This window comes from Thunnus maccoyii, chromosome 5, assembly GCF_910596095.1.
Source record: "Thunnus maccoyii chromosome 5, fThuMac1.1, whole genome shotgun sequence".
Classification (NCBI taxonomy): domain Eukaryota; kingdom Metazoa; phylum Chordata; class Actinopteri; order Scombriformes; family Scombridae; genus Thunnus; species Thunnus maccoyii.
This window is the reverse complement of record NC_056537.1, coordinates 14300615-14316897: the sequence shown is the minus strand read 5'-3', so window position 1 is coordinate 14316897 and position 16283 is coordinate 14300615. Positions and strand designations below refer to the sequence as shown.

Genomic DNA, 16283 nt, shown 5'->3' with positions numbered 1-16283 from the left:
AAAACAATATCAAAGAAGACAGTTTATCACACTAAACATAACCATTACAAGTTATAAAACCCTTGTTTGCATTGGGAATTAGATCAGAAAATAATTCTTGCCTGTTATAAGATTAATGCTACTGCATCTATGAGGCTGTACGGTGGTGTTATGAACTAAAAGCAATCATCAGCACGTTAACATGCTCATAATGACAACATGCAGATTTTAAGTAAATATAATATCCAGGTCCTTACAAGCACATCAAATTACAGATAAAAGCAACAGATATTTTTTATTGTAAAAGTAGAGAATTGAATTTAACTACTAGACTTCTTGCATATTGAAGTATACATAATATTCACACAGCAGTATGTTCTTCAGTCTCCTGTGTTTTGCGTTATTTCTGATCCTAAAGTGGCACAGATGCAGCATCAGGGGCGTCTTCGTCATTTTGATGACATTTGCTCTTTGTTGTATGTGCAATGTATATAACGAGTAAAATGAGTAAAATCGTGACCATCGTGTTTCCAAGTCCCTAGAGTGGACAATTGACAGATAATTCAGTAAGACACATTAAAAATCACAGGCTGGTGCTCTCATGTTACAGATCAATTTCTGACATTTGCCAAAACAAACACTATCATACTTGCTCTTACCTGAGACCAAATATGAAACTCGTGTGAACGGCGCAGTAGTTCCTTCTCAGTCGTCGTGTTGGTTGGTTTACACCACATAAGATAGGTATCGTTAGCTGTTACAAATGTGCCCGGCCAGTCTGAGTTTCCACAGACGTAGTATTGTCCATCTAGCAACATCAGGGCCATCCACACTATAAAAGGGAGAAAGCCACAAAGAACTTTCTTGTATCCATCGCATCCGTGAATCAGCATCATCAGCAGACACGCTGTACCAGCAGGAATTAAAAAAAATGGAAACACAAATGCACGGTTCCATTTAGGATTGCAAGGGCAAGCAAATTTCACCCCCAACATCTTCTCCACAACAGCGAGGATGAAGGCAAAAACCACAGTTGATACAACAGGCCTGTCTCCAAGCTCATTCTTGAGTGTTGAGATCAGCTGTATCTCTACACTCATCATGAGTTCTAGAAAAAAAGAAAAAAGTGCACATTTAAGGATGATTCAGGCATGTATTTTTATGGATCCGCTTTGATTTTTCATTTGTTTTGTTGTTCATAGGTTTGTTTAGCATTTTTGCGCTTAGGCCATTTCTTAACCCTGAGAAGTTGTAGAGGAATAAAGACAAAGTGGAGGGAGAGATAGGGGAGATATGTTAGGGTTTGACCTGTGGCTTTCAAGGCATGTTTGATGGAACAGGAAGTGATTAAAAAAGTTCTTGAAGAACAATTGGATTTTTGGGGAATAGGTAAAGTAAAACTGTTTTGCACATGTCAGTTTTCACATCATTTGCAGTGGGTGGCAGCAGAAAGCTCTGTCAATGTTTTAAAGAAATTACTGAAAAATTACAAGCCAAAAACACAACTTCAGAATGGCATGTATATAATCCTTTTCAAATGTAATATACATGCAATGATTTTAAAACGTGGTATACACAACCATTTATGTATCACACAAAGATTGCACAATACAAACCTATACATTTAACATAAACTGGAATAAATTAGTTATAACTGTCTCCCAGTTTCTAATTGTGCATTCAGAATAAACATAAAAGTAAGATGTACCAACCTTTAGGTTCAAACAGAAAAATATTCCTCTTGAGGACTGATCACTTCAAGTGAAACTCTTTCAATTGCTCAGCATTATAAGATGTTTTTTTTCCCCCTCCCGCTTCTTTTTTTGTATTGTGGTTTTTATCTTTGCCCACTTGTTTAGGTGTTTCCTTTCATTTTCTGTTGTCATTTCTGCTCAGTAACCCTCTGTGTTTAGATCTTGGCCAAACAAAACATAGTTCAAGCGTAGACCTGACATGATCTACGTGCGTCTAGACTAAAAGGTCTCATGTGGTTTAAAAGTGAAAGTTAATCAGACATCTTCATCTTGCACTGTTATGTGACAAAAATGAATATGGTGGCCATGTTTGACATGTCCTGTTTATGGATTATGCTATATGAGAGCTAATATCTACTGTATATCTGGGATTCAGCTTTTAATGTTCCTCAGATATTACACTGAATGTGTACAATAAAAGATGTGACACTTAAGTCTATTAGACTTTGGCTATTAGGTTATTCATCTTTACAATGAACAATTATTTATAATTCCTCTCAGAAAGAAAACATTCAGAGGCTCTTAAGGCTGCACAGAAATAAGCTGATGAAACCATTGGAACAGGCAGTGCTTTAGACAGACTATGACATAAACATAAAGGAGCCCATCATCTGCTCCTAACAGTAATGTCCTGGTTTGTTTACCTCTTTGCTGATGACATCACAACTTTGGTAAATAGTATTGCTTAGAGCATTCAATGTTATGATAGATTTTTATTGGGAGATTCCCTTTTTAAAGAGTTTTTTAGGGAGTTTTTCCTTATTTGAATCGAGGGTTTAAGGACAGAGGATGTTGTATTGCTGTACAGACTGTAAAAGCCTCCTGAGACAAATTTGTGATTTGTGATATTGGGCTATACAAATCAAAATTGACTTGACTTGATCAATATGCTTACATCAATCGAGCATGCTTACACTACCAGTAAATGTTATTTAAAAGATTCAAAGATGTGTCTCATAAGATGTGATGGCGGTAACTGGAAACTGTTGTATCAACCTGATTACATGCATGAATCGGCATGAATTTGCAAGGGTGTCTACACAGCAGTGAGTAAACATACATTTGAATTGTGGTTCAGACTTTTCTCATTTTACATCTTTAAGTGAGTGTAAAATAAAAAGAAGTCGGATTTAGTTTTTGTATTTCAAATATAATGTGATTCTATGCAATGTAATAATGATGTAATATATGGTATTTGTATGGTTCAGTTCAGTCTTGATTGACTGTGCAGGAAATGATTGCAGCAGTGGTCTAACAGCTCCTGGTCGACTGGTTGCATCTGTGTGGTCTGCTGGGAGTTCTACGTGAGGACAAACACGATGAAAGTCCTTACCTGAATTCATCAGTTTCACTTTGTGTGTGTGTGGTTGTGCTTGTGCACACTACAGCATATACTTGACAATGCTCAGCATGCATTAGTCGAACCACTCTAATGTATGTCATATTTAAGACTGTTTCACACCATCTTGGCTGTATTTCTTTAATAATAACTTTTCCAGGATATTGTTTTATACACAAAAGTTTCCAATCCTGTTATTTTAATGTTCCCAAATACTGAATACATGTAAACTGAAAATGGATGGTGGTTAAAGACTTTGAGCCTTTCTGTATTCCTGACATCAGTCAGATCATCATATTCACAGTGAAAACATTTGCATATTTCAGGTGAATAGACAAGCAGATTGACAGAATTTAACCTTATTTCAAATCATGCAATGAATCATGATAAATTCAAAACTGTTTTTGCTTGGAAATAAGTTCACATTATTAAGCATTACATTTACAGTTCTGTGTTTATTGTAATTCTTGACAATGTTGTTGTAAAAAATCAGCTAACATACCATATAATATGAAATACATGACAATATCTAGAAATGTTAAAAATACACACTGACGTGACACTTAACTGTTTTTATTTTTCTCTCATGCCCCCCCCCCCCCCGGATATTCTTTCCAATGCTCACACATCCTCTCTCTCTACCACCATACACCCTTTCCCTGCCACACATTGAGATTCATCCCCTCTTCCTACCACAGACTGAGAACACCTACATCACCTCTCCCGCATAGACTCTTATGTACACACTTTACCTCCCCAAAATTGTATAAAGTTCTTTAAGTCTGCTTATTTTTATATTTTCTATCTTCTATCTGCTTTTCATAGGTGTTGCTTCACTGGCAAAGACCTGTGCATTTCGAGTAGATTAAGCTCTGTTTTGAAGAGTTACACCACTTTAGAAATGAAGTAGGTGAGAACAAGGAGTAAGTCAACAAGTTTATTCTTGAGTGATGGATCAACAACTCCCAACTTGAAGTCCAGATGACTCTCAAAGTAATGTGCCCCCTTGCTTTTGTATTTTGGACAATCCAATGATAATGAATAGGGGTGTAATGGTTCTGAAACTGAGACCGAAATTGTGACACAAACATCTAGTTGATTTAGTAAAATTCCAAATTTTTACCCCTGTCCTTTCTTAACAAAATGAGGCCTGAAGATTGTATTTTTGGCCTGATGAAAAATTCTGACAGACTGTTGTAAGTTTTTTAAATATTTTGGTACACTGGTTGAATCTTTCCATCAACATATACTGTAGCTCTGTCTTGAGAGGAAACTCTTAGTTAGGATTGCTTATTGGAAGAATTTAGTCTCACTACTCTCATCAACCCTGTATCAGCCATTTTCAGTGATAAACCTACCACAGAGTATCCTGTATGACTGGCTGGTGACCAATACTGACCATTGTAGCCACTATAAAATGCAAGAATTTACCATAATAATCTATAGAAGACCAAAACAGAGCTAGAGGGAAAGAGAAATTGGACTTCTTGTTTGTTTGTTTTTTTGTTGGTCTTTAGATCACCAGAAACACCAATCCGAAAGAATTCTCATGTTCCTCCATGTCTGCTGGATGTTTAAAAAGGCATGTTAGCTAACATATTAGCTGTACCAACTTCATTGGGCTGTGTGTTTGATGTTCAAGTTGTTGTAAAGTTCTGTTCCCAAGTGTCCAAAAAAAGAAAACAAAACCAAAAACAACTCCAAATTAAAAAACAGATTAATGCTGCTTCAAAACACAATTTTCCTGAATAAGAAATGTTTTGGTCTGTGTCTTAAATTTTTAAATATTTCAATACGTTCAAATTTGGAGGTGTAACAAGAACAAAATGTGAAACAAACAAAATGAATACCTTCTCAAACCAATGTATTTGTCTGCAGCATAGAACAACGAAGTTCATGCAGCCAGGAAAGGAAATAATTGCACAAGCAGTCTTGTAGCTACTTGATGGCTGTGGTCACATTTGAGGGCTCTGCTTAGAGATTCACATGAAGACACACAGGCTTTTGAAAATCTATAGTGGTGATTTGTAAAGTCATTCATTGCTCTACTGCATCACAACAGTTGTGTGCAAATCAGTTTCACTTCAGGAATAAGAAAGTTCGTCAAAGAAAAACTGTGCCATTTCTTGTGTTACATTCACCTACGATAAAAAGAGCTACATTATCTTGCATTTTAATGCATGCTACTATGTCTGCTGGAGAAATGGATGCTGACAAAGCCTCCTGTTACAAGGTAGTGCATAGTGCATATAGTACAAACTACAAAATCATCTGTGTCATACAGGATGTGTGGTCAAAGTGTCATTTTCTTTCCTGTTTGACATACTTACCATCAGATCATCATCTGCATTTTAAAAGTGAGTGTCAAGATAAAGCTGGTCGGCAGAGAGATAGAATTTATTTCAGAACTTACAAAGGAAATATGAAAAATGTGCATACTGATATGAAAAAATAAGGTCACTACAAATAGCCAATAAAACAATGCAGCACAAAATATTTACTGTGTTACAGAAAGTCTCACTTTCACACTTTTCTTGACAGCTCGTAATATATATTTTATTAAAGTTTACTAATGTACAACACAATGTTTAAAGCCCTTTCAAGTGTGATAGTTTACAAGGTAATTCTTGCCTAGCTTTTTGTGAAAAGCAGCTTTCAAACACGTAAATATCATCTTCTCTCATACTAGAGCATATAGCAGAATATGAAAATGATGCCATAGATTTTATTTGTACATCACAAACATGTACATCACAAATATTGCATTTTTGCATAGGTATTTGAATCACAAATCAATAATTCAAGAACAAACTAAGTTGATTAAAATCTATTCCAGTTTTCATTCACTTAAATATAACTGGAAACATTTCTAGTGTTAGGATGGCCGATAGCTTTAAAAAGAGAAAAGAATATCCTTATTAATGTCAAATATCTCTTCTTAAGAGAGAGGATAGGCATATACAACCATATTTTAGTGCGTGGGAAGGAAAGACATATTTTCAGCCATGCTAGCGGCATGGTAAACCACTTTGGTCCAGACTGAAATCTCAACAACTACTGGATGGATTGCATTCATGGTCCCTAGAGGATGAATCTTTTCCCCTGACTTTTCAGTGTCACCATGAGATTGACATTTGTGGTTTCAAGTGTGTCAAAAACTTTTGGATGGATTGCCATGAAATTCTGTACAGACATTCATATCCCTGACAGGATGAACTGTAATCACTTTGGTAACCCCTTGACTTTTTATGCAGTGCCACCAGGTCATGATTAATGTCTTTACAATGATATTTAGGCAACCAAGACTTTGGTTCATGACTAAATAGGCCTACTTGCAAAACTAATGACATTCCCATCAGCTTCAGCTGTACATGGTTAATGTACCTGCTTAATATTATCATATGTTAGCAATGTAATTATGAGCTTATAGCTTGAGCATTTAGCTCAAAGAATCGTTGCCTTAAAGTAACAAACGCCCACACAAAAAACTGGTCAATCGTAAGTCTTGATCAGTAACTCATGTGAAGGGGTGTGGTTTGCTGGATCGCACCATTTCTGAGGAGCAGCTTTGTCAATAGTTACAAACCTGCCTAATCAGTTTGTCTTTGCACAAAGTATTGGCCATCAAAGAGCATAAAGCTGGAAAACACAGTGTCTCCACTCTTGCATCCTTGATTAGCAATAACTGCAGGAATGATAAAAAATGCAAAGGCAAATCTAGCATTCTGTTTAGGATTGCAAGGGCATGCAAACTCAGTCTCCACTAAATTCTCCAAGCAAACAAGCATGGTACCAAAAACCACATTTGGTGCAGAAGGGCTCTTTTTAAATTCACTCTTCAGATCACAGTCTCCTGCTTTTTTACAGAGCAGACACTTTGCTGCTTGCTCTCACCTCTGCTTGCATTTTTCTGCTGATATTCTTGTTTTTCTTCAGTGATAAACTATGAGCAGCAGCTCCTGGATACTTATAAATCACTGGGACAAATTTTTTGTACATATAATAGGCTGTTGCTATATTTCAACATTTTTATGACCTCCTCAGTACTACGTGAGTGAGGCCTATCAGCGGCACAAGCCTGTGCTGCAGTGACTGGAAACATGGCACTTAGCTAAATCTAATTAGCAGCAAGATGCCCCCTTCCCCACAGACGACTTTCACAGAAGACTAAGAAGATTGGAAACCAAAATTCACCAGTTAGAAGTTAACATGGAAGTGAATGCGCTATGTGGGAACAAAACCACTTTACCATGGACTCAAAACAGTGGACAAGAGCAGGCTAACACACAGTTAATTAGCACCACCAAGACTACCAAGAAACAGGAGGGCTGTGTATTGGATACAAAATTTCAAGTGGTAGTCCTCCCTGGAACTCGCTTGGTGAAAAGCCTGAGAGTAAATCATTTCCCTGGGAAATGGGAGGACGAGTAAAAGGCAGAGCCCAGCGCCCTGTGATTTGTGATGCCATCGGCTGGCCTGCATTACCATCCAGGCAGAGCACTTTTTCAACCCCTGCTCTTAGTAGGACACAGCCGTGGACAGCTGTGAAAGGGAGAATAACAACAAACCTCCCCAACAACCAAGCATGCAACTGGAGAACAGGTTTTCTACACTGCTGCAGGACTCTGGATTTCTGTCTGATGACCTGGATAACCTAATCTTCACACAACAGCATAACAACTGAGCTTAAATCAGAGAATAAAAGGCTACAGAGAAAGCTAACACCTGAACCTCAAACTCTAATTTTGGGTGACTATGCTGTAAAAGACTGTTGGCACTGAATACATGGCTCTCAACTACATGTACTGTCCATTCACTGTACTTTAATGACAATTTCAACTTTTTCTGGGACTGCAGACATCTTTTAAGGTCAAATGGACTTTGCCTTAATAAGTCAGGAGTAAAACTGCTCATCTCTAACCTATTTTACTTCCTGCCTCACCCATCTGTTCCCTCTGCCAAGGACAAGAGACAAGAAGAATCAAAAAAAGAAGATGTAACAGAAACCTTGAAAGAGAGCTGCCTCAGCCTCCACCTGAAGAGAGCTCTAAACATGACAGTCATTGGAACCGAGAGGATGAGTCTCCACCCCCTCACCAACTTCCATCTTTGAGGATTCACCCCCCCCAAACCCCATCCGGGTCACTCTTCTCTCCAGTCACCCTTTCCTCCTCCTCGCCACTCTTTGAGTTCACTGACCAGATGAAAGAGCTGATCACTGCTGGAACCAAACTTACACCCCGTCCTACTCCCATTTTCTCTCCCCTAAACCCCCCTCAGTGTCCACCTCCACCAAAGTCCTCAGCCAGTTTCGACACAGTTAAATTGCGTGGCCTCAGATCTTCTACAGATTGTCAACACGTTTCTTCTCTCGGGTGTCTTCACACAGGCCCTGAAAACTGCCGTCATCAAGCCACTCTTAAAAAAAAAAAAAATCTAGACACTTCATTAATGAGCAACTATAGGCCCATATCAAACCTTCTGTCTTTAAGTAAAATCACTGAAAAAGCTGTCTTTCAACAGCTGACTGATTTCTTGGCTCTAAATAACTGTTTTGATGTCCTCCAGCCAGGAATCCACCACACCACAGCACTGAGACTTCTCTTGTTAAGGTCTTCAATGACATACACACTGACAGTGGCAGAATTTCAGTATTAGTATTACTGGATCTCAGTGCTGCATTTGACATGGTTGACCACAACATATTACTAGACAGACTGGAAAAGTGGGTGGGACTTACTGGCATAGTACTAAACTGGTTTGAATCCTACTTAAAGGACAGGGACTACTTTGTGTCTACAGATAATTACACATCTGAGCAGACAAAAATTACATGCGGAGTTCCCCAAGGCTCCATTCCAGGGCCTCTTCTGTTCAACATCTACATGCTCCCACTGGCTAAGATTAGGGAAAACAACAAAATATATTACCACAGTTATGCAGACGAAACACAAATTTACATAACCATATCACCAGGGGATTATGGTCCAATACAAGCACTGAGTAAGTGCATTGAACAAATCGGATGTGCCAGATTTTTTCTCAATTAAACAAAGATAAAACTGAAGTAATTGTTTTAGGAGCCAAGGAAGAACGTTTAAAAGTCTGCACTCAGCTTCAATCGATAATGTTAAAAACCACAAACGAAGCCAGAAATCTTGGTGTAGTCATTGACTCAGACCTGAATTTCAACAGCCACATTAAGACAATTACAAATTCAGCCTACTATCACCCAAAGAATTAAAGGACTTATGTCTCAGCAGAATTTGGAAAAACTTGTCCGTCTATGCTGCTCAAGTGCTTACTAAGGTCAAGAAAGTGGATCATATCACTCCAGTTCTCAGATCTTTACACTGGCTTCCTGTCTGTCAAAGAATTGATTTTAAAATACTGCTGTTGGTTTACAAGGCACTGAATGGTTTAGGGCCAAAATACATCTCTGGTCTGCTGCAACATTTAACCATCCAGACCTCTCAGGTCATCTGGGACAGGTCTGCTTTCTGTTCCCAGCGCCAAAAATAAACATGGAGAAGCAGGATTCAGTTTTTAGGCTCCACATATCTGGAACAAACTCCCAGAAAGTGCAGGTCTGTTGCAACTCTCAGTTCTTTTAAATCATGCTGAAGACTTTTCTGTTTGCCACTGCCTTTTATTAAACCTGTAACTTTTATTTTCCTGTTTTATCTGTCTTATTCTATTTGAGCTTATTTTTTATTTCCAATTCAACCCTTTTTAATTGTATTTAAGTGTCTTTTTACATTGTCTGCTTTCATATTCTGTCTTGATGCCTTTTACGATGTATATAAAGCACTTTGAATTGCCTTGTTGAAATCTGTTATACAAATAAAGAAAAATAAAGATGAGAAGTTAAAGAGACTGTGAAATCATAGATATAGATGTAGACCTTTCTGCTGTGTTTAACACAGTCTGTCCGATGACCAGCAGTGGCTTTAAGTTTTCATACAGAGAGGCATGAGACAGAGGTAAAATGCAAAGCACCAAGTGTGGCATTTATTGTCCTCCATACAGACACCATGAGATACCAACACCAACTTACATCAAAAGCAACTAGCTGCCTTACCCTCCCAGCTGTAGGTAATTAGACAGACCAGACCACTTAGAGGGGACTACTACCATATGAAATAATAAATATTTACACATCATACAAAAATAGAATACTAATAAATATTTACATAAATACAAAATCCCCCCCCCCCCCCCCCCCCCCCCCGGTCTCCATTACACATTCAATTATGGCTTATTAATTGATCGACTAGAAAACTGGGTAGGCTTGACTGGGACTGCTCCAGACGGGGTTAAGTCTTACCTCAGTGACAGAACCTTCTCTGTGTCAGTTGGGAACAGTCCCTCTAGATACGCAAATATCACCTGTGTGGCATTTCTCAAGGGTTAATTCTTGGCCCTTTACTGTTCCCCATCTACTCGACATGTTACCACTTGGTGAAGTTATCCACAACTCCGACATTTCTTTCCGTTTTTATGCTGATACACAAATCTATTTGTCCCTAAATCCATCAGACCTCACCTCAGTTACCTCACTCACAGCCTGTCTTACAGACATAAGTTCCTCGATGTCCAGTAACTGAAGTGATCGTGTTTGGTCCTAAAGCACACAGGGATTGTCTAAGTCAGACTTTAGTTTCCCAGGTTCTGCAGTGTACTCATGAATCTGGGAGTAATATTTGATTTGGACCTGAACTTCTCTTAACATTTTAGGAATATCACCAAATCAGCCATCTATCAAATTTGGAAATTTTAGATTAGACAATTTCTTTCATTCAGCAGTGCACAAACTCATTCATGCTTTTGTCTCTTGCCGTCTAGATTGCTTTTACTCATTATTTGCCGGACTGCCTTAGAAACTCACCAACTTACTACAAAATACAGCAGCTAGGGTTCTTACAAGAACTCAAAAATATGCACACATTTCCACTATTCTTGCCTCCTTGCACTGGTTACCCGTGGTGTTCAGAATTGACTTTAAAATTGTATTGCTTGTTTTTAAATCACTGAGAAGCCTTGCCTCATCTTACATTATTGACTCTCTCACCCCTTATACCCCTGCTTGTACTCTCAGATCTGCAGACCAGCTGTTGCTCTCGGGCAAGGCTTGAGACAGAGAATAGTAGAAGAGACAATCTACAATAAGACAATCTACCTCAGTGTCCTCTTTTAAAACTCTTTAAAAGTTCATTTTTACAAAATGGCTTTTAATTTGAATTTTTCTTTTTGTTGTATGCTTTTATTTATTTATTCTTGAAATTTTTATTAATTGTCTTTTATCTGTTTCTATTTCTTGATTGCATTGGACTTATTCTACTTTGTAATTGGACGAAGTATTTTCTGTTTTTATGTCTGTGAAGCGCTTTGTAAACTTGTTTTTGAAAAGTGCTATATAAATAAAGGTTATTATTATCATAAAAATTAAGTGGTATTTTATTTGCACTTTGTGCCCCATTTTTTTATTAGCTTTTTTGTTGGTCATGTTTTTTTTCCTGATTTGACTTCTTTGTTCATAGGTTCACCTATGTAATAACTCACTGTGAGAATACCAGTGTACACACAACAAAACTGAGTAGCAGGACTTTAATGACAGTTTTTGAGATGTTCAGTTTTCTTTTCCATTTCAGAATATATGAAAACAATCTGTTTTTACACAGATCAGGGTTTGTGCAGGTGGCAGCAGAATGCTCTGTTGAGAATTGAAAATATGACAAAGCCCAAACACACTTTCAGCATTGCTGATAAAGTTTAAGTCATTCAAAATGTAAATGGGATGGAATTATTTGTTAAACAAAAGATGGTAGATAACTAAAACACCACTATAAGGCACAACATTGCACAGGACATTAGATCAAACATTCAAAGCTGTTGGAAAAAGGAGAATTTTGAGTAACTCCTTGAACATGGCAAGATTGCTGCAGTCACAAATGGGAGTGGTTTAGGGAGAGAGTTACACAAGGAGGGGTGACAATGGAGAAGACCCTGTCACACCAGGCCCTGTGCTTGGTGGTGGGGAATACTGTAATAATCTGCGCCCCGTCACTGGCTACACACGGTAGAAGAAAATACAATTCTCAAAAATATTAAAGCCTCAGCCTCTAAAATGATAAGAGTTGAATTAGTACCATTTATGGAAACACTAAACATAAGCTTCTCAACGTTACTGTTTACTGCTGTGATTGGATTAATTGTAGAATTGAGCAGCCAACAGTCTCTCAGGATATTTGTTACCAAAGAAATTAGACCTGAAGTAGCCTATACTGTGAATTAACACAAATTATTTTGTTTAATTTTCACATGTATTACTGCCACATTTATGTATATATACATATACATTTATGTATTTTGAATACACCTTTCAGTACTTAATTAATGTAAACACACTTGAAATATATTTTCATTTATATACTGTATATTACATATGATGGAATTATTGGATTTACTCCAATAGAAACCCGAATATTGTGGCATGTAAACACCTGATCCAGGTTTCTGAACATTCTCTGCTGGTAGAGAAATGAGTGGCTGAAATGTTGAGGAATAGACCTTTTTGACAGCAGATATTGGTCTGGTGGAACTGATAACATTACAATAACATAACAATGGCTTAGTTCCATACCAGTGTCCATTGAAGCAATACTGGTGACCCATCATGCACTAGCAGGGTCATGAATTTGGAAAAACTAAATGGGAGTCAACCATCATGTTGTTATCCTATTATTAATTGCAGGCAAGCTTTTTCTGCTTTGATATTTTAAAATGACTGCTGTGAAAAAGGTCCATCAAGACACAGATGATCAGAAACCTGGTTGAAATTATATACAAGGATATGACAATTATTTTCATTATCGATTAATCTTAGTTATTTTCTCTATTAAGTGATTAGTTGTTTGGTCCATAAAATGTCAGAAAATGGTAAAGGAAAAAAAAAAAAAAGAAGTGTCAATTACTGTTTCCCACAGCCCAAGAAGCAACCAAGCAACCTCTGTTTTTTTTGTTTTGTTTTTGTTTTTTGCCCTACCAACAGTCCACAACCAAAAGATATTTCATTTACCATCACAGAAGAATAAAGACACCAGAAAATATTCTCATTTGAGGAGCTGGAATCAGAGAATGGAGAATTTGGCAAGATTTTCTTCTTAAAAATTACTCAAAACAACTAATCAATTATCAAAATAGTTGGCGATTAATTTAATAAATGGCAGCTAATCAATTCATCTTTGCAGCTCTAGTTCCATGAAAACATCATATCCCAAATGAGATCAAAACCAGGATAAGACTCAAAACTGAGATACTAATGGGCATGTAAATGCACTCAATGTCTTGGCCATCAGAACAGCATGGTGTGTTTTATCTCTCTTGCTTGTTAAGGCCACTTTACTAGCCTTACGTTACTACGAGCCTTTCGGGAATATGAGAATTTCCTCAGCAAAGACACTTCATAGCAGGCATTAGTCACTTGTCAAAGCAAGAAAAGCACAGGTGTAAATAACATTAACAATGACTCTATTTCAGGAACGAGGTTACATTGTTGTAGTTGTGAGCCTGCCATTAGGCTATCCTCGATTAGTTCAAAGAGAAATAGGATTAAAAGTCTGCTTAAAGCCCAGGTGCTTGAGGTCAGGGCTTAGTCAGCCTGAGAAACTGCCTGACCCATGACACAATTTAATGCCTAGTAGCGGTTTGTTAAGCATTGAGCACAGATCACTGTTGGACAGTTCTATATCAATAAGACACTTCTGATTGATTGGCAGATGTCTGTTTAAACCAGACAAACATACAGTACTCATTCAAGTGTGTCCAAACTTTTGACTGGAAGGCCTACTGTAGATCCTCTAGACATGTATTTATCTATCAATTATTTTCCTGATTAATGGATTAGTTGTTTGGTTCATAAAATGTTGAAAAATGTCAATCACTGTTTCCCAAATCTGAAGATGCAACCAACAGTCCACAATCCAAAGATATTCAATTTTCTATCATAGAGAACTAAAGAAACCAGAAAATATTCAGATTTGAGACGCTTGAACCAGAGAATTTGAACATTTTCTTCTTAAAAATTACCTATTAATCAATTATCAAAATAGTTGCTGATGAATTTAATAATTGATTAATTGAGTAATTGTTGCAGCTCTAATAAAAATACTCTGCTTGGAACAATAATGTGTGTCTGATATGATTTTTCCACGAAAAAAATGTAATGACCACATTAAAATCCTTAAAATTACATCTACTCCTTTTACCTTATTAACAATTACAGAATCTTTAAATATGTAAATATATTTCATCTCATTTGAGGTACTTGTACTAGACTTGATTATTTCCATTTTATGCTGCTTGTACTTCTATTCCACTACATTTCAGAGAGAAATATTGTACTTTTTACTCTTCTACATTTATTTGCCACTTATAGTTAGTTACTTTTCAGATTGAGATTTTTACATAAAATAATACATATTAATATTCTAACCGTTGTTTACTTGCTCTTTTTTAAAATGTATTATGCACTCTAAGCTGCATTAGTGTGTGACAGCTGCTATATAAATAAAGTGTATTAATAGTAGTAGTATTATAAAAAAAAACATATGATACCCATTTATAGTATGATGCAGTACTATTACTAGTAAGCTATCCAACGTGTCTAAAATTGGCTCCACATTGATGAACTACAGTATTAAAATACTTACATGTATTTGTTAGTGATTACGACAAACAGTACACTATAATAATATAACTCTCTAAAAGAAGCCAGTCTGCATAATGAGTATTTGTACTTTTGATACTTTAAGAACATTTTGCTGATAACACGTCTGTACTTTTACATAACTAACATTTTGACTTTTACTTGTGATGGGGTATTTTTAGACTACAGTATTTCTACTTTCTACTTAAGTAAAGGATCTGAATACTTCTTCCACCACTGTTTTCTCACTAACATCAGTGAAACTGTCTTAAAGTATATGTTCAAAATTTTTCAAGTCTGTCTTAAAACAACAGACAGATGCCCATATGAGCAATGAAACAGGCAGTGTTGTAGCCGAGTCACTAAATCTCGAGTCCCCAGTCTTCGAGTCCGAGTCCAAGTCCAACTGACCAAAGAAGAGTCCGAGTCAAGTCCAAGTTGACTCCCTGTTACCTGAGTCTGAGTCCCCATTGCCCTCGTCCAAGTCTGAGTCATTTAGATTGAATCCGAGTTGAGTTCCAAGATGGGCTCCAGTGCTCCACTCTGACATACGAATAAACAAGGTCTACATTAAAAAAAATTACATGGTTGTCACCATTTCATATTAATATATCTAATATCTTATGTCAAATTAGGGCCTATCACAAAAAAATAAACAAAAACAAAAAAAACAGTCTCTCGAGTCCTCGTCTGCAGTCTGAATGCAGTCAATGCTTGAGTCTAAGTCCAAGTCCTAGTCATCAGTGCTCAAGTCCAAGTCAAGTCACATGTCCTAAAAATCAGGACTCGAGTACTTCAACACTGGAAACATGTTTTTTTTCTGTAATCATTCCTCCTGTTCATACTGGCCATTAGAAGATCCCTTTATAATACACTTCCAATGTAAGTGATGGGGGACAAAATCCACAAGCCTCCCTTTGTGCAAGAGTAAAAGTTTATCTGAAGCTAATATGAAGCTTCAGACAAACAGATAAACATCCAAATCAGTCAAATCAAGTAATTATCTTTCAACGTTACAGTCTTTTTAGTACCAAAGTCCCTCTCTTTGTTACTATACTGCCACTGTAGCTCAACAGGGAAACACAAAGAGGGAGTTTAATGCTAAAAAGAGTGTAAATGTGGCAGATATCCACTTGATATGACTAACTCAGACTGCTGAGGCCTCATATAAACTTCAGACAAACTTTTAAATTTTTGCACAAAATGACTGTGTGGACACAATGTGGATTTTGTCCCCATCACTTACAGTGAAAGTACAGATCTCTTAATAGCCAGTATGAACAGGAGGAATGATTTCAACGAGGAAAACCTCTTTCAGTGTTCATATGGGCACCTGACTGTTCTTTTAAGACTGACTTGAGAAATTGTGAACCTATCCTACGAAAGGGGGTATTTTAACCGTTATCCTCTTCTTTTTCGTTATTAAATGACTAAAACATACCGTCCATCTTGCTCATTCACATAATTGATTTCTGCTCCAGTTATGATAGGACGTCGTATGATG

General features: G+C 37.1%; 1 protein-coding gene across 1 annotated transcript; it reads right to left on the bottom strand.

The window, feature by feature from the left end:
• On the bottom strand, positions 1-16260 carry LOC121897786 (calcium homeostasis modulator protein 6-like). The gene is made up of 3 exons (XM_042412507.1): positions 16221-16260; positions 639-1087; positions 1-517 (listed from the first exon to the last, which is right to left on the bottom strand). The coding sequence occupies exons 1-3, from the start codon at positions 16234-16236 to the stop codon at positions 392-394; spliced, it is 591 nt and encodes a 196-aa protein (XP_042268441.1). The 5' UTR covers positions 16237-16260; the 3' UTR covers positions 1-391.
• Positions 16261-16283: the final 23 nt, after the last annotated feature.